General features: G+C 44.2%; 2 protein-coding genes across 3 annotated transcripts; both read left to right on the top strand.

The window, feature by feature from the left end:
- The first annotated feature begins 1229 nt into the window (after positions 1–1229).
- LOC139379181 (protein S100-A11-like) lies at positions 1230–3065 on the top strand. Its single transcript, XM_071122007.1, has 3 exons — positions 1230–1267; positions 1440–1694; positions 2231–3065. The coding sequence occupies exons 2-3, from the start codon at positions 1566–1568 to the stop codon at positions 2363–2365; spliced, it is 264 nt and encodes an 87-aa protein (XP_070978108.1). The 5' UTR covers positions 1230–1267; positions 1440–1565; the 3' UTR covers positions 2366–3065.
- A 2820-nt stretch (positions 3066–5885) lies between these two features.
- LOC139379167 (protein S100-A1-like) lies at positions 5886–13603 on the top strand. Of its 2 annotated transcripts, none has more exons than XM_071122000.1 (3): positions 5886–6087; positions 11946–12067; positions 12960–13603. In XM_071122000.1, exons 2-3 carry the CDS (start codon positions 11948–11950, stop codon positions 13116–13118), a joined length of 279 nt encoding a protein of 92 aa, XP_070978101.1. In that variant the 5' UTR covers positions 5886–6087; positions 11946–11947; the 3' UTR covers positions 13119–13603. The 2 variants fall into 2 exon arrangements, with proteins under 2 accessions (XP_070978101.1, XP_070978102.1); XM_071122001.1 differs by having other exon boundaries at positions 5903–6087; positions 11943–12067.
- The last annotated feature ends 10449 nt before the right edge of the window (positions 13604–24052 follow it).

Raw genomic sequence — 24052 nt, 5'->3', positions numbered from 1 at the left:
CCTTGTCTGTGTGTGTGTTTGAAAGTGGTGTATGCTGTCTACCTGCCCTCTCCTCAGTAAGTCCCAGGGCCTGTTGGTTCTAACCCTCTGCAGCAGAAGGACAGTGTCTTGTCATCACTAGACATCCATTGCTACAGGCTGAGAGATGAGGGTTAATAAGACATCCTGGTCTGTGTGAAAGCTGCTGACTAATCATGCTGATGATGCAGTTCTACAGTGTTGCGTGAATAAATGGGGGACGTGTCTTTTTAAGATTTGGAATAGTCCAAACCTTCAGACCAAAGCCTTGTGTGTGTGTTGTGTGATAGCTGGACTAGAAGAGGAGATGCCATTCATGCCAGAGGGTGGGAATAATGAAAGAATGAAAGACTCACGTAACTACACTCTCAATAAAACTGACTTTATAACACTGATGTTAGATTTGAATCAAGACAGGCTCAAATCAATAGAATATTCTAAATGCAAGCCAAAGGGCGAAACATGCAACACACAATCCCTCATTTCTGCTGCTGATGAAGTTGATTTGCCCAAAGCTAAGTAAACCAGAAGAGCTGCCCTGAGAGGTTTTAGTGTAAGCATAGTGACTTAACATTCATATGGCAGCCAGACAGGAAACCTGAGTGTTGCATCAGCTGATATTGCATCAATGAGATCATCACTCTACGTTAACATGGTGGTCTATTTAGTCCACCAGGTTCTGCACACACTTCCATGATGGCTGCCACACACAAGCTATGCGCTGGTGTTATTGCTGTAACGTCTGTTTTCTGCTTACCCACCAGCCACCACAGCCTCCACCTGTTAGGTTCTGTGTTTCCTTCCTGCAGGGTGATTGGTATAGCACACCTTGCTCTCTGCCTGTAATTATTATTAGCTTAACATTATGCATGCTCTAGCAGTGAGCTACCATGAAGGAGCAGAGCACAACGCCTAGACTAACGTATTGTAATCTTTAAAAATAAATGGTTAAATGAACACGTGTGGTTTCCTGTCTGAAGGTGGGGGCTTTTCAGTGTTGTATAAATCCTATAATCACGTCATGGAAAGAAACCAGTGGTCAGTGTGGGGTAATTTAGCTTACACTATTACAGACACCTTAACCTTGAAGTGGACAGAATGGACGCCATGACATGAGAAACATTTACAAGAGATGGGGGGGGGGGGCTTGATTTTAGGAAGAGGAGGTGAGTATAAGAGTGGGAAAGAGAAAGAGAGAAAAACTTACCTTCACACACTCACCACCTCAGCCACCGGCAGCAGTGTCCAGGTGAGTTAATCATTCTAATCTACCTCCATATTTCTCTATAAGTTGAATATACATCTTTTATCTCCCTCTCTGTTTAATGTTTCCATATCCTGTCCTCCCGTCTCTTTCTCTCCTCCTCTGTAACACTTGCTGTTTTTTCTCAATGCCGTCGTTGACCTGACTTGGTCTGTAGTATTTTATCTACGTATTTATGATTTTTCAGTTCAATAACCTCTCCTCTGTGTCTGTATTGTATTCTGTTTAGTCCCATTAGAACACTACCTCTTCTCCATTCTTCCTCTCTCTCTCTCTGTCAGTGATGGAGTCAGCCATTGGTGTACTCGTGTCCCAGTTCAAGGCGTTTGCTGGAAGTGATGGATCCACAGACACACTGAGCAGAGATGAGTTCCAGAACCTGGTCAAAACACAACTCCCCAACTTTGTTAAGGTGCATGTTAATTATACTGTGGTAACGTTTGAGTAATACTATAATAACCAGTGATCGCAGGCTTTTATTCCAGTCCAGCTATAATACAACTGATTCAGCTTGATGATTAGTGCTGGGCTGTAACAAAAGCGTCCCCCCTTTAGCTCTCTAGGAGCAGGGTTGGTGAGCCACAACATCAGTTTGTGGTCCACTTCATTTCCTCTAGATGGGGACATAGACTGCACAGATGCCTCTCGTCCTTCCAACCTCTGCCTCCTGTGGTATATCAGTATGGCCATGCTAAAATAGACATTTGCATTTGTGCTTGTAAAGTGCTGTACCGCCATCCTTTCTAGAATGGCCAAATAGTGACACCCATCAAATAGCTTAATTTTCTTGTTCCCTTCTCATGACCACAGATGGTAGAAAGGTTTCTTCTCATCACATGGCTTTTCTGACAAGCACAATCAGATCAGTCAGTGTGGTTCTGAATCTGAGAAGAGGAAAGGAAGCCTCTTAACTAGTGATTTCTGACGGCCCTTATTGCCCCCATGTAGAACGCTGATGACCCAGCTGTCATCGACCGACTCATGGACTCAATTGACGAGAACAATGACGGAGAGCTCAACTTCCTGGAGTTCTGGCAGCTGATTGGACGACTAGCAAATCAACACGGCGGCTTTATCCAATAGGATGTCTCCATGTCTTGTTCTGTTACTACCATATGATTACAATGATAAGTTATTCTAGTGGTATGGTTATCCCCATGTTGTGTTTCTAAATTGTCAAGTGTTTGCTAAAGCTATGGAGGATTGGTCCAGCAAAATAAAACATGGATGAATCATACAACTATAGTATCTATGACTACCTGACCTCCCTTCCTCCCTCTGTCTTTCTTTCTCTCTCTCTCTCTCTCTCCCTTTGTCGCTGCCAGAATTCCCTCCTTGTTTTGAAAGTATAATTATATCTCGCCAAACTAAAACTAATACTGCATACACACACACAGAGCAGTGATGGCATCGGACTGTGTCTGTGTAAATTTAGAATCTTGGTGTGTAAGCAGAATTTATTCTGGCCCTGTTGTGAATGAGACTGCTAGTGTTGTCCAGGAGGTTGTACCTCTTGCCAAATGAACAGGAGGCTGTAGGACGGAAAGAGAAAAACACCATTGTTAAGTGTATAGGCACTAGGTAGGAGTAAAGAAATGTGGACATAGCCTAGATGTCAGTCTTACTGCTTCAGCCAATGATGATTGCTATGATGTTTGGTATGATGCTTGGTATGATGTTTGGTATGGCAGCAGGGAAGGAGTTGGCTAAAGCAGCAGAATATCTGGCTCCCAGGCTAGGGAGAATCAGTAGCAGGGTAAAATCAATGGGGAAGCCAAGACATTAAAATAAAAGCCATATTACAACCTATGTGTTGTGATAATTGTGTTGTTTGCTCTATAACCTGTTAGTTCATATGCCTTGACACAGTGATATATAGGCCTAAGGCCGAGACAATAAGAAGACAGTGCAGAATAAATTCAACCAAACTTTTGTTTTTCTTTTCGGATAGCGACCTCTGTCCAGTGAAGTCCACAAAGCATATTGCATGTACAGTAACATCACCTACAGCATGGTAAAGCAAGTTAATGTTTTAGACATTTTTGGACTACTAAACAACTATTGATTTAGAAAACCGGAGAGTTACTACTGCTACTGTTTCCATTTATCATTTTTGGGATGTTTCTACAACTTGATTGGAGTCCACGTGTGGTAAATTCAATTGATTGGACATGATTTGGAAAGGCACACACCTGTCTATATGTGGTCCCACAGTTGACAGTGCATGTCAGAGCAAAAACCAAGCCATGAGATCGTATAGGAATTGTCCGTAAACAAGAATGTTCTTAACTGACTTGCTTAGTTAAATAGAGGTTAAATAAGATTTGGAAACACCAAGACTCTTCCTAGAACTGGCTGCCTGGCCAAACTGAGCAATCAGGGGAGAACGGCCTTTGTCAGAGAGGTGACCAAGAACTCAATGGTCACTCTGACAGAGCTCCAGAGTTCCTCTATGGAGATGGTAGAACCTTCCAGAAGAACAACCATCTCTACAGCACTCCACCAATCAGGACTTTTTCGTAGAGTCGCCAGACGGAAGCCACTCCTCAGTAAAAGGCACATGACAGCCCGCTTGGAGTTTGCCAAAAGGCACCTAAAGGACTCTCAGACCATGAGAAACAAGATGCTCTGGTCTGATGAAACCAAGGTTGAACTTTTTGACCTGAATTCCAAGCGTCACGTCTGTAGGAAACCTAGCACCATCCCTACGGCGAAGCATGTTGCTAGCAGCATCTTGCTGTGGGGATGTTTTTCAGCGGCAGGGACTGGGAGACTAGTCAGGATCGAGGGAACGATTTACAGAGCAAAATACAGAGAGATCCTTGATGAAAACCTGCTCCAGAGCACTCAGGACCTCAGACTGGGGCAAAGGTTCACCTTCCAACAGCATAACTACCCTAAGCACACAGCCAAGACAACGCAGGAGTGGCTTCAGGACAAGTCTCTGAATGTCCTTGAGTGGCCCACCCAGAGACCAGACTTGAACAAGTTATCACATCTCTAGAGAACGGAAAATAGTTGTGCAGCGACACTCCCCTTTCAATCTGACAGAGCTTGAGAGGATCTGCAGAGAAAAATGGGAGAAACTCCCCAAATACCGGTGTGTCAAGCTTGTACCATCATACCCAAGAAGACCCAAGGCTGTAATCGCTGCCAAAGGTGCTTCAACGAAGTACTGAGTAAAGGGTCTGAATACTTATGTAAATGTGATATTTCAGTTTGATCTTTTTTTTTGCAAACATTTCTAAAAATCTATTTTTGCTTTGTCATTATGGAGTACTGTGTGTAGAATGAGGCTGTAACGTAACAAAATGTGCAAAAGGTCAAGGGTTCTGAATACTTTTGAAATGCACTGTAAGTAAAACCACAAGTCCAAATCCCTCTCCATCCATGGCTATTTTAGGAAAGTGCCCATTTTAGCTAGCTGGCTAGCTAGCCACCAGATGACAACACAACGAGATGCAACAATTCAAGTTTTCTGTCAATGACGTTTGGCTTTTGATGTGATGTGATTGGTGTGAAGCCAAATCCAAACTGGCTTCCCTTGACACTTTTACAGGATGGACCAGGACCATTCACAGCTGAGTTTACTTAGCCAATCACCGTATAATTTTATCAAGGGAGGCCAAATGCTCACTGGCTTCCCTTGCATTCAATGCTACAGGCGGCAACAATATTCTCTTTTTGACGAGACAGCATCAGATATATGGGCTACACATACAGAGACAGAGGGGCACTGTTTCGCTCACTTGGTTGCGTTCTCCGGTGAGATCCATTCAACCTTTGTGAATTGAAGGAAAAAACGTATGAAACACAGAGAGACAAAAGATACATTACTCTATCTGTTTATTTTTTTTGGTCAATTTCTTGGGGAAGCCTGGCTTCCCAGAATGTAGCCTACGTGTAAATAACAAACTGACTAAAAACATGGCTGTGATTATGTTCTTAATGAATCTGTCTGTGAGTCCTACATGTCTAAGTTTCTCCTTGCTTTGTGAATAATTATACATTATGGTTTGTGTTTCTGAGAAATGTGGTTGAATAAACTCGAACTGATGTTGACTTTAAGGGTGTGGTGGAAATATGACTCGGTCTACTACCATGCACAGACACACACACCTTATTGCCTGTTCACACTTGCTCACTCAAGGTGCAATGTGGTGGCTAAAATATTTGCGCCATCCCTAACATTGATCTGTGGAAAGTAATTTTTAAGTAACTTAACGTTTTGTGGAGGGTTCATAATAGCATACCCAAGTTTATCATATTAAGGCTACAAATAGTTAATTTTTTTCTAAATACAACATTGCATTATGTTTTTAGAATCAAACTATAGGCTATAGTCTACAATAAACCATCTATTGTAAACATGAAAATAAAATAACTAGCGAACTATAGAGTAGTTATTAACCCCATTCAGAACCAATCAGTCGATATAATCGAGAAAATCCTCAGAAATCACGCGATATGAATCTGACCGTGGGGTGCCGCCTGACCCACTAGTTGATCAGAAGGTTCAAATCAACGTTTCATATCGTTGAGTAGTTATTAACACAACAAAATGAATCTGTTGGCAGCCCTTCCCCCTTCGTCTATCTCCCTTGCTCTTTCCCAGGCACACGCCCTTCTGTGACACAATACAAAAAAGTTTGGTGAAGAAAAATTCTATCACGGAAGAGATTCTTTTGAGTGCAACTAGTTGATCAAGTTTGAGCCTTGAGAAGAGTGCCTGAGAGACACAGAGAGAGCCTGGACAAGATAATTGACATCGAGCACATTTGTGTTTTCTCATTCACAATCTAACGGTGAGTAGATAAAGTAACTGAAGTATGTAGCCTAGCCTGTTTGTCTAAAGTTCCGTTGACTCAAACAGGCCATTGCGTTGATGGATCCAAATGGGCCTCCCAGAAAATGTTCCTCCGTTCGAACATTAATAATGTAGTTTGCGAGCGGATCTATTGTCCGAAACCCACCTAGCATGATAGCACAGGGATCGGCTTCTCCTTGTCGGTAACCCAATCCTCAACCCCTTTACAATTCAGGACAAACCAGAAGGCGCGCCTTTATTTCTTTATTTTCCCTGTCAGTCTTACTTCGGGACCACTCTACAAATCGACCGTATTATTTCGGCTAGAGGGGGGGGGGTTTAAAATCACGGTGGGTAGGCTACCCATAATCGTCTCAAATTATGCACGAGCCAAAGAGTGAACGGTTCGGTAGTTGTAGTTACAAGCTTGTGGACAATGACATTCATTCGAGTCTGTCTACAACCTCAACACCGAGCGTGGCCCTGTGTAACAGCAGCTAGGACAGCTCGCTCTCTAGTCTTTTCACCCTGAATTATTAACGAACGGTAAGACGTTGGTATAGTGCGTCGAATGACAACCCAAGGTGTATTTAATAGCGCGGGGAGAAATGGCTTGTGGCAAACAGCGTTGACAGCACCATGCAGGTATGGTTGCGGAAGGGAACCAGTCACACCTGGTAAGTTATTGAACACATCACATCCCCGCTGATTGATTCTGGTTGGCCATCGAAATAATCAAAGCTCATGCAGGTGAAACGAGTCCACTGAACCGAGCTTCTCACAGTTCATAGGCATGGAGAGAGTGAGTAGACGTGGCTCTAAATAAGCTATTGTGTCCATTTATGTAGTTAGGCCTGTAGCAGTGGTTCTCAAACTTTGCTGTGACCCACCCAACGCCCTTTAAAGTATTCTAATTAGACTGAAGCAAGTTCTCTCCGCCATATTCAGGCTGCCACATGATTGTATCTATCCCCTCAATGTGTTCGGAAAGGAGAAAAATATGTACATTTTCAGGTTGATGATCACCTGCAAGCCCTGACATCCCAGGTCAAGCCAGGTATAACCCACAATGCTTTATAGAACACACTACCCACTTGGCACACACTAGTTGAATTAACGTTGTTTCAACATTATTTGCCAACATATTTTAACGTGAATCAACATGGAACATTTTGAAAAAAGTCAACCAGCATTGGAAGCATTGAAATGTGGGTAAAACTTCAACTTAACCTGACAAAGGTATTTACAGTACATCAATCTAATTTCAACATAATAATCATAACTATGTATAAGTTGAAATCCTGTTAAATTCCACTTAAAAACATAAAGAATAGTTTTCATCATTCAATATGGATAAAATTACGTTGAGTTTCAAATTTGATTGGACATATTTTACACCGTCATTGTTTCAACGTCATGCCATTAACCTAAATATCTCTATATTTAGGTTAATGGCATGACGTTGAAACAATGACGGTGTAAAATAAGTCCAATCAAGTATGTTGAAATAAAAAGTGAAGCCACAGTCCTACACTTCCTGCCTGAACATTGTCTCCTAGTGGAATACAGGAGGAAATTCACTTCAGTCAGATCAAGTCTACCATCCAGATTAGAGGTCGACCGAATATGATTTTTTCAATGCCGATACCGATTATTGGAGGACCAAAAAAAGCAGATACCGATTAATCAGACAATTTTTTAAAATTGTATTATTTATTTATTTGTAATAATGACAATTACAACAATACTGAATGAACACTTACTTTAACTTAATATAATACATCAATAAAAATCAATTTAGCCTAAAATAAATAATGAAACATGTTCAATTTGGTTTAAATAATGCAAAAACAAAGTGTTGGAGAAGAAAGTAAAAGTGCAATATGTGCCATGTAAAAAAGCCAACGTTTAAGTTCCTTGCTCAGAACATGAGAACATATGAAAGTTGGTGGTTCCTTTTAACATGAGACTTCAATATTCCCAGGTAAGAAGTTTTAGGTTGAGGTTATTATAGGACTATTTCTCTCTATACCATTTGGATTTCATATACCTTTGACTAGTGGATGTTCATATAGGCACTTTAGTATTGCCAGTGTAACAGTATAGCTTCCGTCCCTCTCCTCGCCCCTACCTGACTCGAACCAGGTACACATTGACAACAGCCACACTCGAAGCGTCGTTACACATCTCTCCACAAAAGCCGCGGCCCTTGCAGAGCAAGGGGAACAACTACTCCAAGTCTCAGAGTGAGTGACGATTGAAACGCTATTAGCGCGCACCCCGCTAACTAGCTAGCCATTTCACATCGGTTACACCAGCCTAATCTCGGGAGTTGATAGGCTTGAAGTCATAAACGGCGCAATGCTTGAAGCACAGCGACGAGCTGCTAGCAAAACGCACAAAAGTGCTGTTTGAGTGAATGTTTACGCGCCTGCTTCTGCCTACCACCGCTCAGTCAGACTGCTCTATCAAATATCAAATCACAGACTTAATTATAACATAATAACACACAGAAATACGAGCCTTTGGTCATTAATATGGTCGAATCCTGAAACTATAATTTCGAAAACAAAACGTTTATTATTTCAGTGACATACAGAAATGTTTGGTATTTTATCTAACAGGTGGCATCCCTAAGTCTAAATATTCCTGTTACATTGTACACCCTTCAATGATATGTCATAATTACATAAAATTCTGGCAGATTAGTTTGCAACGAGCCAGGCGGTGTTGCATATACCCTGACTCTGCGTGTAATGAACGCAAGAGAAGTGACACAATTTCACCTCGTTAATATTGCCTGCTAACCTGGATTTCTTTTAGCTAAATATGCAGGTCTAAAAATATATACTTCTTTGTATTGATTTTAAGAAAGGCATTGGTGTTAATGGTTAGGTACAGTCGTCCAACGATTGTGCTTTTTTCGCAAATGCGCTTTTGTTTAATCATAAATCGTAATATCATCAACCATGTGTAGTTAACTAGTGATTATGATTGATTGGTTGTTTTTTATAAGATAAGTTTAATGCTAGCTAGCAACTTACCTTGGCTTACTGCATTCGCGTAACAGGCAGTCTCCTCGTGGAGTGCAATGAGAGGCAGGTGGTTAGAGCGTTGGACTAGTTAACTGTAAGGTTGCAAGATTGAATCCCGGAGCTGTCAAGGTAAAAAAAAAAAAAACCTGATTAATCGGTCGACCACTAATCCAGATACATACCTCTATTGTACCCTGCTTAGCTATGGAAACAAGCTGTTAGATTCAACTGAGATATCATGTCAACACACATAAACATTATTCAGCTTCCAAGGTCATTTGTGTAGACTACCTAAATAACGTTGAATAGTTGAAAGTAACTCCTAACTTTTCTTACACACGTTGGATGTGAAAGTAAATTCGTAGTGGGGTTTATTAAACATCAATTAAACATGTCTGTCTCCCGAGTGGCACAGCGGTCTAAGGCCCTGTGTCTCAGTGCTATGTGGGGGGCTCCCGAGTTGCACATCGGTCTAAGGCCCTGTGTCTCAGTGCTATGTGGAGGGCTCCCGAGTGGCACAGCGGTCTAAGGCCCTGTGTCTCAGTGCTATGTGGGGGGCTCCCGAGTGGCACAGCGGTCTAAGGCCCTGCGTCTCAGTGCTATGTGGGGTGCTCCCGAGTGGCACAGCGTTCTAAGGCCCTGTGTCTCAGTGCTTGAGGTGTCACTACAGACACCCTGGTTTGACTCCAGGCCGTATCACAACCGTCCGTGATTGGGAGTCCCGTAGGGCGATGCACAATTGGCCCAGCATCGCCCGGGTTTGGCCAGTGTAGACCGTCATTGTAAATAATAATTTGTTCTTAACTGACTTGCCTAGTTAAATGAAGGTTAAATTTGAAAAAAAATATTTTTTAAAGTATTGTTGCAGCCTGAGCTGACCTGGTTTTCCCAAGTCATTGCTTCAAACATAAAACACCAAACTAGTGTCACCTTATTGAACTCTGCTGTCTCTTTTAACTTCTCATCTCCTCTCCACCCTCCCGCTGACCGAGTCCTGTCCAGGGTTCTGTTCTGTATTCTGGTGCAGCCCGGGCAGCTTGGTTTCACACCAGTTAGTCTCATTACATCCTCTGTTTGGGTCTAAAAAGATACTCCTGGATCGATATGCTCATCAATCACTCTGATCTAGGGCTCACACACACACACACACACTATATAACAAGGATGGGCAACTGATGGGGGTGGGGGCCACCAAAAATCAGAAATCATGAGGGCCACAGTAGCTTGCGGGTCTGCGTACCCACAACCATACCCACACATGCAGTCAGAGCCAGCCTTTTGGGGGCCCTAAACAAAATTCTTTGAGTGAATTTCCTGCGATTCTACACTTGCCATGAGACCAATGTTTTCTGTTTTTCATATTCATTTCATCTGATTATACATGGGGGTCCCGGTCGGTAATTTGACCATGATTACTACACGTTTAGATAGCTGGCCGCTAGACTCATTTACCAATATAACATGTTTAGCTGACTTGGCTAATTGAGTGACTGACATAACAAGAGAAACTGCTGATGCACAACCACATTTAGAAACGTCACCTGGTCTGTTCTACTATTGTAACTCTCAACAGCAAGTTGAGACCCTGACTGAGTTCCTGAAAAATGTGTGTGGAAATTGATCGGCGGGCCTACAAAAGGGGTTCAGGTGCCCATCCCTGATTATAATAATATATACCATTTAGCACTGTTTTATCCAAAGCGACTTAGTCATGCGTGCATACAAACCCACTACCCTGGCGTTACTGGCACCATGCTTTACCAACTGAGCTACAGAGGACCGCACACAGCGTCTCCTAATTATGTGCGTAGAAGATGTCTCGCTCGGGACACCCGCAGGCTGGTGAAATAGTGATGAGGGATGAAGATGATGACAGATGTCCAGCGGTGTGGGTCTGTGGTTGGCTAATGTGTTAGTTACAGCGGAATTCACAGGATAGTGTGTGTATGTGTGGCATCAAGGTGGGATATGAAACAGAATCCTACACCTGGCATCAGACCATGGGTGTGTTCTGCTCTCTCTCACCCACTAATTAGGCTAATGTAAGATCAGTCCTAATTGGCCTAGGCCCAGGGGACAGGTGTGTGTGTGTGTTTGTGGGAATGTGCATACATTTTGGTGTGTATGCATTCAGGTGTGACAGTGTCAGATTGGAGATTTACCTGTGGGTTGAGTCTCTAGGGTTACCCTCATCAGGACATCACCCTAATGTTAAAAGAGAAGGGGTTAGAGATACTGGCGGGGTAGGGTAGCGAAATATATATATATATATATATATATATTAGAGAGTGTAACAGACAGGTCTTAGCTGTAGTAATGTGAACCCATAGCCTTCTGCTGGCTTATGGTGATCAGGTATCCCTCTCTCCATCAGACATCACAGCTCCCATTGTTTACCTCAGACCCCCCCCCCCCCCCCCCCTCTCTCCATCCTTTCCTTTGTTTACCTCACCAGGCTCTCCTTATCTCCCTCCACCCCCCGTCCATTCTTTCCTCTATTCTGACGTCCTCTTTCTACACTCTTAAAAGGGTTCTTCAGCTTTCCCCATTGAATAACTTTTTTTTGTTCCAGTTCGAAACCATTTGGTTCCAGGTAGAACCCTTTTGCGTTCCGTGCAGGACCCTTTCCACAGAGTTTTCTATGTGGAATCATAAAGGATTTCCTATGGGGACAGCCGAAGAACTCTTTAGGAACCCTTTTTTCTAAGAGTGTACCTTGTCTTAACTGTTCCAGCTAGTTCCAGTGAAACAGTTGCTGCATTCAATTGTCTAAACTTTAGAGTTTTCTGCACCCCCCCCATCCTCTCCTCTCTCCCAGTAGCTATGGAGTCGGCCATCCAGACAGTGGTAGGAGTGTATCTGAAGTCTGCCAAAGGGAAGGGCAGTCTCGGAGATAAGGACTTCCAGGGCCTCGTCAATAAACAGCTCGGCAACATCATGACTGTAAGTTCCACCTATCCTTGTATCACTACTCCTCAACTCTGACCCTAGATTTGTGTCCACGTCCTGGTTAAACCCGAGCCTCAACTCTGACCCTAGGTTCGTGTCCACGTCCTGGTTAAACCCGAGCCTCAACTCTGACCCTAGATTCGTGTCCGTGTCCCGGTTAAACCCGAGCCTCAACTCTGACCCTAGATTCGTGTCCGTGTCCCGGTTAAACCCGAGCCTCAACTCTGACCCTAGGTTCGTGTCCGCGTCCCGGTTAAACCCGAGCCTCAACCATGACCCTAGGTTCGTGTCCGCATCCCTGTTAAACTCGAGCCTCAACCACGACCCTAGGTTCATGTCTGCGTCCTTGTTAAACACGAGCCTCAACTACGACCCTAGGTCCACGTCCCGGTTAAACTCGAGCCTCAACCACGAGCCTAGGTTCGTGTCCGCATCCCTGTTAAACTCGAGCCTCAACCACGACCCTAGGTTCGTGTCCGCATCCCTGTTAAACTCGAGCCTCAACCACGACCCTAGGTTTGTGTCCGCATCCCTGTTGAACTCGAGCCTCAACCACGACCCTAGGTTCGTGTCCGCATCCCTGTTAAACTCGAGCCTCAACCACGACCCTAGGTTTGTGTCCGCATCCCTGTTAAACTCGAGCCTCAACCACGACCCTAGGTTTGTGTCCGCATCCCTGTTAAACTAACTCGAGCCTCAACCACGACCCTAGGTTCGTGTCCGCATCCCTGTTAAACTCGAGCCTCAACCACGACCCTAGGTTTGAGTCAGCGTCCCGGTTAAACCCAAGCCTTAATCCTAGTCATAATGCAAATCGGCACCAGGTGTTATTGGGGAAGCAATCTTTAATGATAGACTCTTCCTCTCTCCCCCTCTCACCTCATAGGGAACAGAGAGTTCCTCTGCAGTGAAGGAGATGCGTAAGGGATTGGACGAGAACAAAGATGGGAAGGTCAGCTTCCAGGAATACATGACTCTGATTGGCTACGTGGCAAACACCCTCAGCGAGCAGAGGACTGCAGCCAACAACACACCTGCCTCATAGGAACTACATATGGCTTCATAGACACTCTATAAGATGTCTTATGCAGTCTATAAGGCAGGGTTCTTCAATCCTGGTCCTAGTGACCCACAGGGTGTGCAGGCTTTAGTTCCATTCCAGCACTGACACACCAGAGGAAACTCGTGAAGGATTTGATTACAGTGTGTGTGACCACAGGGCCAGAATTGAAGAACACTGCCATAAGGCCCCATGTACCTATAGAGGCTCATAGACCTGTCAATCTCCCTTGGCTGTATATCACTACATAATCACTACATAATCAGACTTAACTTCATCTCAACTTTTTTATATGCTTACACTACCAATCTTCATCTCAGTTATAAATGTTACTGGTCTTATAAATACTTTATGAAGGCATTTTTGTTACATTAAGTTTAACAGTTCACATGTTTTAGTATAACTACTCTAAATCAACACTTCTACAGTAAATGCTTTGTTATCATGTTGAAATAAATGCCATGGCAATGTTTTAAAGTCATGTCTTCTTTCACTACTCTAACATTATCTCTAAATGACATTCTCTAGGTTGCCCTGTGTCATGATGAAGACACACACACACACCTTATAGAACCAATATGCTGATTCCTGCTTCCATGGTCACCAGCGGCCCCTTCTAAATTTAGTCGTGTCACACTCCGTGGCCCACGATGCACCAGAATATTGAAATTAGACACCCAATATACAACACCACCTATTGTGCACAGCAAGGATACACACACATCTTCTGCCAACAGAATACAATGCTGCATTGCACCAGGGAGAGATAACAAGTCTATACTGTAATACAGGCAGATCTATACACTACAATCCTACTCTCCACTCCCCCGGGGCTAGCAGCCTCAGAGCTGTAGTGGATGTAAGTACTGTATGTTACATTAACATTCAGACTTAACAAACATGACGTGCACAGACACTATATCATTCAGTGGTTGTATAAGCCTGAGGCGTGGTCAAAGAAACAGCACAGACAAACAAGGAGACATATTTACTTTGCTGTTTTGGTTTGTGGAGTGCAGTTGTCATTAAAATATACATTATTACAATAGCTGTGCATTTGTATGAGTGTAGGATTTGTGTGTAATTATGTTTGTGTGTGTGTGTGTTACAGAAGTGATAACTATGCATGGCTGCCTGTCAAGGGTGTTGTCTCCATTCAGCTAGTACCCTCTGATCCTGTATCAGGTACCAGCTTCCCTTTCAAACAGCCTCAGGCCAGACACACACCCACTAGGCTAACCACAGCCTCCGGTCTGCTGAGCTGTTTACATTATAAACCCCCTCTGGAGCTCCTATATTACCCTAAAGCCATTCCAACATGTTCTGCACTTCATTTCAATAATCACTACCATCTAACCTACTGGGAGACAGAACCATTGTTTCAGGCCTTAACCTAATCACCAGCTCAAATTGGCTGCTACCAATCAGTGGGTCCAACACTGCATTTGGAAACACTACCAGGCCAAGCAGGGCAGCTGTTGGACCAGGCCCAGCCAACAAGGTCATCACAGCCCTGAGGGGAACAGACACAGTTCACTGAGCAGATGCTTGAGAATGACAGATTAGTTTTTCCCAATTGTTTACACACTAAAATTGGAACTTGAAACGCAATCACCGAAACCTGAAACTCAAATCCTTAAACCAAGTCTGCAAAATTGCCAGCTCTATAAACAATTCCAAGCTCTGTAAACCAATTGGCAACACTCACTCCTCACAGGTGTAAACACTAGTTGCTGAATTGTTCACTTAAAAATCAGAGCTTTAGCACTATAAAAGGCCAAAGATTAGCTCCTGTTTTGGAGGAAAATGGAAGTCAATGGTAAATCAAGAGCTAGAGGTGAAGGAGTGAGAAGAGGAGGACGAGGAAGGACAGTTGTCTCAGGTGAGATCAGGGCCACATTGGTTGACCATGTGCTCAACCATGGATTGAGTATGAGGGATGCTGGGCAGAGAGTTCAGCCCAACCTGAGCATCTACACGGTTGCATCTATCATCCGTACATTCAGAAATGAGAACCGATAAGTTACCTACCGTCTACACTATGCTCTTTACGTATACTGCAGTCCGACATACCAGTTGGCCTTTGTTACTCAGTGATTGTTACCCAACGTTACAGTAATGTCATTTGATATTGAAATAAAATAGATTATTTTAGCTTACTGTAACCAATCATATCATATTTGTGGATCTTCTGCAGAACTGAGAGATGGCCAGGCCATGGTAGAAGACAACGGCTGTTTACACCAGAACAGGAGATGGCCAGGCCATGGTAGAAGACACCGTCTGTTCACACCAGAACAGGAGATGGCCAGGCCATGGTAGAAGACACCGGCTGTTTACACCAGAACTGAGAGATGGCAAGGCCATGGTAGAAGACACCGTCTGTTCACACCAGAACTGAGAGATGGCCAGGCCATGGTAGAAGACACCGGCTGTTTACAACAGAACAGGAGACCGCTATTGTGAACATGGTGGTGGCAAACAATACCATTAGACTAGGAGAAATCCAGAACCACATCATTTCAGACCACAATATTCAATAACATTCACCAGGTGGGCTTGTCTACATTGGACCGTGTATTACAGAGCAACTGAATCCTGATGAAACAGGTCTACAGGTCGCCATTTGAGCAACACTCAGAGAGGGTTAAAGAACAGCACTATGAATATGAGCAAGTAAGTACTATACTGTGAATTTACTATCATATCAGCACTGTATAGACACATTACAGTACTGTAATCCAGTGTATTGTGCCTCACCATATTGACTGCTCTAGGTCACATTGTCTTGTGTGTGTTTCAGAGAGTCTTAGAGCTGGATGCTAGCCAAAAGAAGGGGACGGAACATTATTGGCCATTTTGAATGTCCCTGGACAGCGTGGAGGGAATATCACCATGTGTGCAGCCGTTAGCCAGCAAGGCATCAGCCATCACCATGCCAACCTTAGTCCCTACAACACCGCCCTTCTCATCTCACATTCCTGGACACACTACACGGCATCCTCATTCCAGCCGAGCAGAGGGGTGGACCAGAGCAGCCCAGGTATGTTGTCATCTAGGACAACGTGAGTTTCCACCAGGCTGCTCTGGTTCATCGACCACCCACAGTTTGTTCTATACCTCCCACCATATTCCCCATTCCTAAACACAATTGAAATGTTTTTTTCGGCATGGTGATGGAAGGTGTATGACCGCCATCCCCTCACAGGCTTTTTCTCCAGGCAATGGAGGATGCATGTGGTGAAGTTGATGTGGGGGCTTTTGGTGGCTGGATCCGTCACTCCAGAAGATTCTGTTTAGCCAGGGAGAACATCGCTTGTGATGTAGATTAGGTGCTGTGGCCAGACCAAAATAGGAGGCAGGTGTAATGAACACGAGGGGAGACAGCGCTGGTTTCAAGCGTTGTTTATTGCATAGGACCACAGGAGGAGGCAGGTAGCTGGGTCCAGGGGCAGGCAGAAGGTCATACACAGGAGGAGGCAGGTAGCTGGGTCCAGGGGCAGGCAGAAGGTCATACACAGGAGGAGGCAGGTAGCTGGGTCCAGGGGCAGGCAGAAGGTCATACACAGGAGGAGGCAGGTAGCTGGGTCCAGGGGCAGGCAGAAGGTCATACACAGGAGGAGGCAGGTAGCTGGGTCCAGGGGCAGGCAGAAGGTCATACACAGGAGGGGGCAGGTAGCTGGGTCCAGGGGCAGGCAGAAGGTCATACACAGGAGGAGGCAGGTAGCTGGGTCCAGGGGCAGGCAGAAGGTCATACACAGGAGGAGGCAGGTAGCTGGGTCCAGGGGCAGGCAGAAGGTCATACACAGGAGGAGTCAGGTAGCTGGGTCCAGGGGCAGGCAGAAGGTCATACACAGGAGTAGGCAGGTAGCTGGGTCCAGGGGCAGGCAGAAGGTCATACACAGGAAGAGACAGGTAGCTGGGTCCAGGGGCAGGCAGAAGGTCATACACAGGAGGAGGCAGGTAGCTGGGTCCAGGGGCAGGCAGAAGGTCATACACAGGAAGAGGCAGGTAGCTGGGTCCAGGGGAAGGCAGAAGGTCATACACAGGAGGAGTCAGGTAGCTGGGTCCAGGGGCAGGCAGAAAGTCATACACAGGAGGAGGCAGGCAGCTGGGTCCAGGGGCAGGCAGAAGGTCATACACAGGAGGAGGCAGGTAGCTGGGTCCAGGGGCAGGCAGAAGGTCATACACAGGAGGAGGCAGGTAGCTGGGTCCAGGGGCAGGCAGAAGGTCATACACAGGAGGAGGCAGGTAGCTGGGTCCAGGGGCAGGCAGAAGGTCATACACAGGAGGCGGCAGGTAGCTGGGTCCAGGGGCAGGCAGAAGGTCATACACAGGAGGAGGCAGGTAGCTGGGTCCAGGGGCAGGCAGAAGGTCATACACAGGAGGAGGCAGGTAGCTGTGTCCAGGGGCAGGCAGAAGGTCATACACAGGAGGGGGCAGGTAGCTGGGTCCAGGGGCAGGCAGAAGGTCATACACAGGAGGGGGCAGGTAGCTGGGTCCAGGGGCAGGCAGAAGGTCATACGCAGGAGGGGGCAGGTAGCTGGGTCCAGGAGCAGGCAGAAGGTCATACACAGGAGGGGGCAGGTAGCTGGGTCCAGGGGCAGGCAGAAGGTCATACACAGGAGGAGGCAGGTAGCTGGGTCCAGGGGCAGGCAGAAGGTCATACACAGGAGGAGGCAGGTAGCTGGGTCCAGGGGCAGGCAGAAGGTCATACACAGGAGGAGGCAGGTAGCTGTGTCCAGGGGCAGGCAGAAGGTCATACACAGGAGGGGGCAGGTAGCTGGGTCCAGGGGCAGGCAGAAGGTCATACACAGGAGGGGGCAGGTAGCTGGGTCCAGGGGCAGGCAGAAGGTCATACGCAGGAGGGGGCAGGTAGCTGGGTCCAGGAGCAGGCAGAAGGTCATACACAGGAGGGGGCAGGTAGCTGGGTCCAGGGGCAGGCAGAAGGTCATACACAGGAGGAGGCAGGTAGCTGGGTCCAGGGGCAGGCAGAAGGTCATACACAGGAGGAGGCAGGTAGCTGTGTCAAGGGGCAGGCAGAAGGTCATACACAGGAGGGGGCAGGTAGCTGGGTCCAGGGGCAGGCAGAAGGTCATACACAGGAGGGGGCAGGTTGCTGGGTCCAGGGGCAGGCAGAAGGTCATACACAGGAGGAGGCAGGTAGCTGGGTCCAGGGGCAGGCAGAAGGTCATACACAGGAGGAGGCAGGTAGCTGGGTCCAGGGGCAGGCAGAAGGTCATACACAGGAGGAGGCAGGTAGCTGGGTCCAGGGGCAGGCAGAAGGTCATACACAGGAGGGGGCAGGTAGCTGGGTCCAGGGGCAGGCAGAAGGTCATACACAGGAGGAGGCAGGTAGCTGGGTCCAGGGGCAGGCAGAAGGTCATACACAGGAGGAGGCAGGTAGCTGGGTCCAGGGGCAGGCAGAAGGTCATACACAGGAGGAGGCAGGTAGCTGGGTCCAGGGGCAGGCAGAAGGTCATACACAGGAGGAGGCAGGTAGCTGGGTCCAGGGGCAGGCAGAAGGTCATACACAGGGGTCAAAAAGGGAAACAGTACAGGCATGGAGAAGGCTAATGACGTAGTGCAGGAGATCAGGCAATAGGTAGATAACAGGCTGAAGTACAGGCAGGGAATAGGCAAAAGGTGTGGTTAGTGAGGCAGGCTAAAACTATCATTTACAGGAGAAGCCGATCATGGGCACCACAGCGCTCTGCAAGCCGTGTGTCACAAAACAAACAATACCTCACAGTGACGGGGTGCAAAGAACTGAACTAAATAGTGTGTGATAGTGACATACAAGTGACTAGAATTCAGGTGATTGGGATCTGGAGAGTGAGCTGTGTTCAGGGGATCTACGTGTTTGAGGATGTGAGTTTGAAGCAGACATTACAGCAGAATGTAGCCTAATGTTTTTATTTCTTACATTTTGCATGTGTTTTTGCCTTTAGAGTTTTGAAGGAATGAGCCACTTTAATTTTTTATTTTTGTACAGAAAACCCTTTATCTTACTGAATGTTTTTCCTGTTTTACTCCTGTTGGGTACAGAAAGTGTTACATACAAAACACAAGTGTTCAAAAATACTGCAATTTGGAAATAAATGACAATGTTTTTGTTACTGTATTGCATTTGTATGTGTTTATATATGTATATTTGAGTAGGTATACATTACTGTAACAATCTTTTACAACCGGCTACAATGTAACACTGACAATGCAAAAGCCATAAATCTACTGCTGGGATATTCATAGTAGTGTTTTGTGTTGAGCACATCATAAACCTACTGCTGGGATATTCAGTGTTTTGTGTTGAGCACATAAACCTACTGCTGGGATATTCAGTGTTTTGTGTTGAGCACATCATAAACCTACTGCTGGGATATTCATAGTGTTTTGTGTTGAGCACATCATAAACCTACTGCTGGGATATTCATAGTAGTGTTTTGTGTTGAGCACATCATAAACCTACTGCTGGGATATTCATAGTGTTTTGTGTTGAGCACATCATAAACCTACTGCTGGGATATTCAGTGTTTTGTGTTGAGCACATCATAAACCTACTGCTGGGATATTCATAGTGTTTTGTGTTGAGCACATCATAAACCTACTGCTGGGATATTCATACTAGTGTTTTGTGTTGAGCACATCATAAACCTACTGCTGGGATATTCAGTGTTTTGTGTTGAACACATAAACCTACTGCTGGGATATTCATAGTGTTTTGTGTTGAACACATCATAAACCTACTGCTGGGATATTCATAGTGTTTTGTGTTGAGCACATCATAAACCTACTGCTGGGATATTCAGTGTTTTGTGTTGAACACATCATAAACCTACTGCTGGGATATTCATAGTGTTTTGTGTTGAGCACATCATAAACCTACTGCTGGGATATTCATAGTGTTTTGTGTTGAGCACATCATAAACCTACTGCTGGGATATTCATAGTGTTTTGTGTTGAGCACATCATAAACCTACTGCTGGGATATTCATAGTGTTTTGTGTTGAGCACATCATAAACCTACTGCTGGGATATTCATAGTAGTGTTTTGTGTTGAGCACATCATAAACCTACTGCTGGGATATTCATACTAGTGTTTTGTGTTGAGCACATCATAAACCTACTGCTGGGATATTCATAGTGTTTTGTGTTGAGCACATAAACCTACTGCTGGGATATTCAGTGTTTTGTGTTGAGCACATCATAAACCTACTGCTGGGATATTCATAGTGTTTTGTGTTGAGCACATCATAAACCTACTGCTGGGATATTCATAGTGTTTTGTGTTGAGCACATCATAAACCTACTGCTGGGATATTCATAGTGTTTTGTGTTGAACACATCATAAACCTACTGCTGGGATATTCATAGTGTTTTGTGTTGAGCACATCATAAACCTACTGCTGGGATATTCAGTGTTTTGTGTTGAGCACATAAACCTACTGCTGGGATATTCATAGTGTTTTGTGTTGAACACATCATAAACCTACTGCTGGGATATTCATAGTGTTTTGTGTTGAGCACATCATAAACCTACTGCTGGGATATTCATAGTGTTTTGTGTTGAGCACATCATAAACCTACTGCTGGGATATTCATAGTGTTTTGTGTTGAGCACATCATAAACCTACTGCTGGGATATTCATAGTGTTTTGTGTTGAGCACATCATAAACCTACTGCTGGGATATTCATAGTAGTGTTTTGTGTTGAGCACATCATAAACCTACTGCTGGGATATTCATACTAGTGTTTTGTGTTGAGCACATCATAAACCTACTGCTGGGATATTCATAGTGTTTTGTGTTGAGCACATCATAAACCTACTGCTGGGATATTCAGTGTTTTGTGTTGAGCACATCATAAACCTACTGCTGGGATATTCATAGTGTTTTGTGTTGAGCACATCATAAACCTACTGCTGGGATATTCATAGTGTTTTGTGTTGAGCACATCATAAACCTACTGCTGGGATATTCATAGTGTTTTGTGTTGAACACATCATAAACCTACTGCTGGGATATTCATAGTGTTTTGTGTTGAGCACATCATAAACCTACTGCTGGGATATTCAGTGTTTTGTGTTGAGCACATCATAAACCTACTGCTGGGATATTCAGTGTTTTGTGTTGAGCACATCATAAACCTACTGCTGGGATATTCAGTGTTTTGTGTTGTGCACATCATAAACCTACTGCTGGGATATTTCATAGTGTTTTGTGTTGAACACATCATAAACCTACTGCTGGGATATTCATAGTGTTTTGTGTTGAGCACATCATAAACCTACTGCTGGGATATTCATAGTGTGTTGTGTTGAGCACATCATAAACCTACTGCTGGGATATTCAGTGTTTTGTGTTGAGCACATCATAAACCTACTGCTGGGATATTCAGTGTTTTGTGTTGAGCACATCATAAACCTACTGCTGGGATATTCATAGTGTTTTGTGTTGAACACATCATAAACCTACTGCTGGGATATTCATAGTGTTTTGTGTTGAGCACATCATAAACCTACTGCTGGGATATTCAGTGTTTTGTGTTGAGCACATCATAAACCTACTGCTGGGATATTCATAGTGTTTTGTGTTGAGCACATCATAAACCTACTGCTGGGATATTCAGTGTTTTGTGTTGAGCACATCATAAACCTACTGCTGGGATATTCATAGTGTTTTGTGTTGAACACATCATAAACCTACTGCTGGGATATTCATAGTGTTTTGTGTTGAGCACATCATAAACCTACTGCTGGGATATTCATACTAGTGTTTTGTGTTGAGCACATCATAAACCTACTGCTGGGATATTCATAGTGTTTTGTGTTGAGCACATAAACCTACTGCTGGGATATTCAGTGTTTTGTGTTGAGCACATCATAAACCTACTGCTGGGATATTCATAGTGTTTTGTGTTGAGCACATCATAAACCTACTGCTGGGATATTCATAGTGTTTTGTGTTGAGCACATCATAAACCTACTGCTGGGATATTCATAGTGTTTTGTGTTGAGCACATCATAAACCTACTGCTGGGATATTCAGTGTTTTGTGTTGAACACATCATAAACCTACTGCTGGGATATTCATAGTGTTTTGTGTTGAACACATCATAAACCTACTGCTGGGATATTCATAGTGTTTTGTGTTGAACACATCATAAACCTACTGCTGGGATATTCAGTGTTTTGTGTTGAACACATCATAAACCTACTGCTGGGATATTCATAGTGTTTTATGTTGAGCACATCATAAACCTACTGCTGGGATATTCATAGTGTTTTGTGTTGAGCACATCATAAACCTACTGCTGGGATATTCAGTGTTTTGTGTTGAGCACATCATAAACCTACTGCTGGGATATTCCGTGTTTTGTGTTGAGCACATCATAAACCTACTGCTGGGATATTCAGTGTTTTGTGTTGAGCATATCATAAACCTACTGCTGGGATATTCATAGTGTTTTGTGTTGAGCACATCATAAACCTACTGCTGGGATATTCAGTGTTTTGTGTTGAGCACATCATAAACCTACTGCTGGGATATTCATAGTAGTGTTTTGTGTTGAGCACATCATAAACCTACTGCTGGGATATTCATAGTGTTTTGTGTTGAACACATCATAAACCTACTGCTGGGATATTTATAGTGTTTTGTGTTGAACACATCATAAACCTACTGCTGGGATATTTATAGTGTTTTGTGTTGAGCACATCATAAACCTACTGCTGGGATATTCAGTGTTTTGTGTTGAGCACATCATAAACCTACTGCTGGGATATTCATAGTGTTTTGTGTTGAGCACATCATAAACCTACTGCTGGGATATTCATAGTGTTTTGTGTTGAGCACATCATAAACCTACTGCTGGGATATTCATAGTGTTTTGTGTTGAGCACATCATAAACCTACTGCTGGGATATTCAGTGTTTTGTGTTGAACACATCATAAACCTACTGCTGGGATATTCATAGTGTTTTGTGTTGAACACATCATAAACCTACTGCTGGGATATTCATAGTGTTTTGTGTTGAACACATCATAAACCTACTGCTGGGATATTCAGTGTTTTGTGTTGAACACATCATAAACCTACTGCTGGGATATTCATAGTGTTTTATGTTGAGCACATCATAAACCTACTGCTGGGATATTCATAGTGTTTTGTGTTGAGCACATCATAAACCTACTGCTGGGATATTCAGTGTTTTGTGTTGAGCACATCATAAACCTACTGCTGGGATATTCCGTGTTTTGTGTTGAGCACATCATAAACCTACTGCTGGGATATTCAGTGTTTTGTGTTGAGCACATCATAAACCTACTGCTGGGATATTCATAGTGTTTTGTGTTGAGCACATCATAAACCTACTGCTGGGATATTCAGTGTTTTGTGTTGAGCACATCATAAACCTACTGCTGGGATATTCATAGTAGTGTTTTGTGTTGAGCACATCATAAACCTACTGCTGGGATATTCATAGTGTTTTGTGTTGAACACATCATAAACCTACTGCTGGGATATTTATAGTGTTTTGTGTTGAACACATCATAAACCTACTGCTGGGATATTTATAGTGTTTTGTGTTGAGCACATCATAAACCTACTGCTGGGATATTCAGTGTTTTGTGTTGAGCACATCAGTGTGTTGTTGGTTGGTAGACAGATCTATTCATATGACGCGTGTCATTTAGATGCAAAAACAAACAAACATGGAAAGCAATAACAGTTTTGAATGCAGTGTTTGCTATTGCTACAGAGTTTTGTGTTTAGTGTTTTGGGAAAATGGCCCAATGATTCAGCAAACATGTGTAAACAATTGTGGAAAACTGTAAATGAAATATTTTCCATTTCAGAGTATAAGTATTGAGATGGTCTGTATTTTAATCTTGTGGATGGCATGCATCTTTGAAAG

Source organism: Oncorhynchus clarkii, chromosome 2 (genome assembly GCF_045791955.1).
Source record: "Oncorhynchus clarkii lewisi isolate Uvic-CL-2024 chromosome 2, UVic_Ocla_1.0, whole genome shotgun sequence".
Lineage (NCBI taxonomy): Eukaryota > Metazoa > Chordata > Actinopteri > Salmoniformes > Salmonidae > Oncorhynchus > Oncorhynchus clarkii.
Note: the sequence above shows the minus strand (reverse complement) of the source record. Positions and strands in the feature narration are given on the sequence as shown.

Excerpts from the sequence above, each read along its gene's own strand:
- LOC139379181 (XM_071122007.1), top strand. The coding sequence starts at position 1,566 with ATGGAGTCAGCCATTGGTGTACTCGTGTCCCAGTTCAAGGCGTTTGCT. Across the intron at positions 1,695-2,230 it reads AACTCCCCAACTTTGTTAAG|AACGCTGATGACCCAGCTGT; the intron begins GTGCATGTTAAT and ends GCCCCCATGTAG.
- LOC139379167 (XM_071122000.1), top strand. The coding sequence starts at position 11,948 with ATGGAGTCGGCCATCCAGACAGTGGTAGGAGTGTATCTGAAGTCTGCC. Across the intron at positions 12,068-12,959 it reads AGCTCGGCAACATCATGACT|GGAACAGAGAGTTCCTCTGC; the intron begins GTAAGTTCCACC and ends CTCACCTCATAG.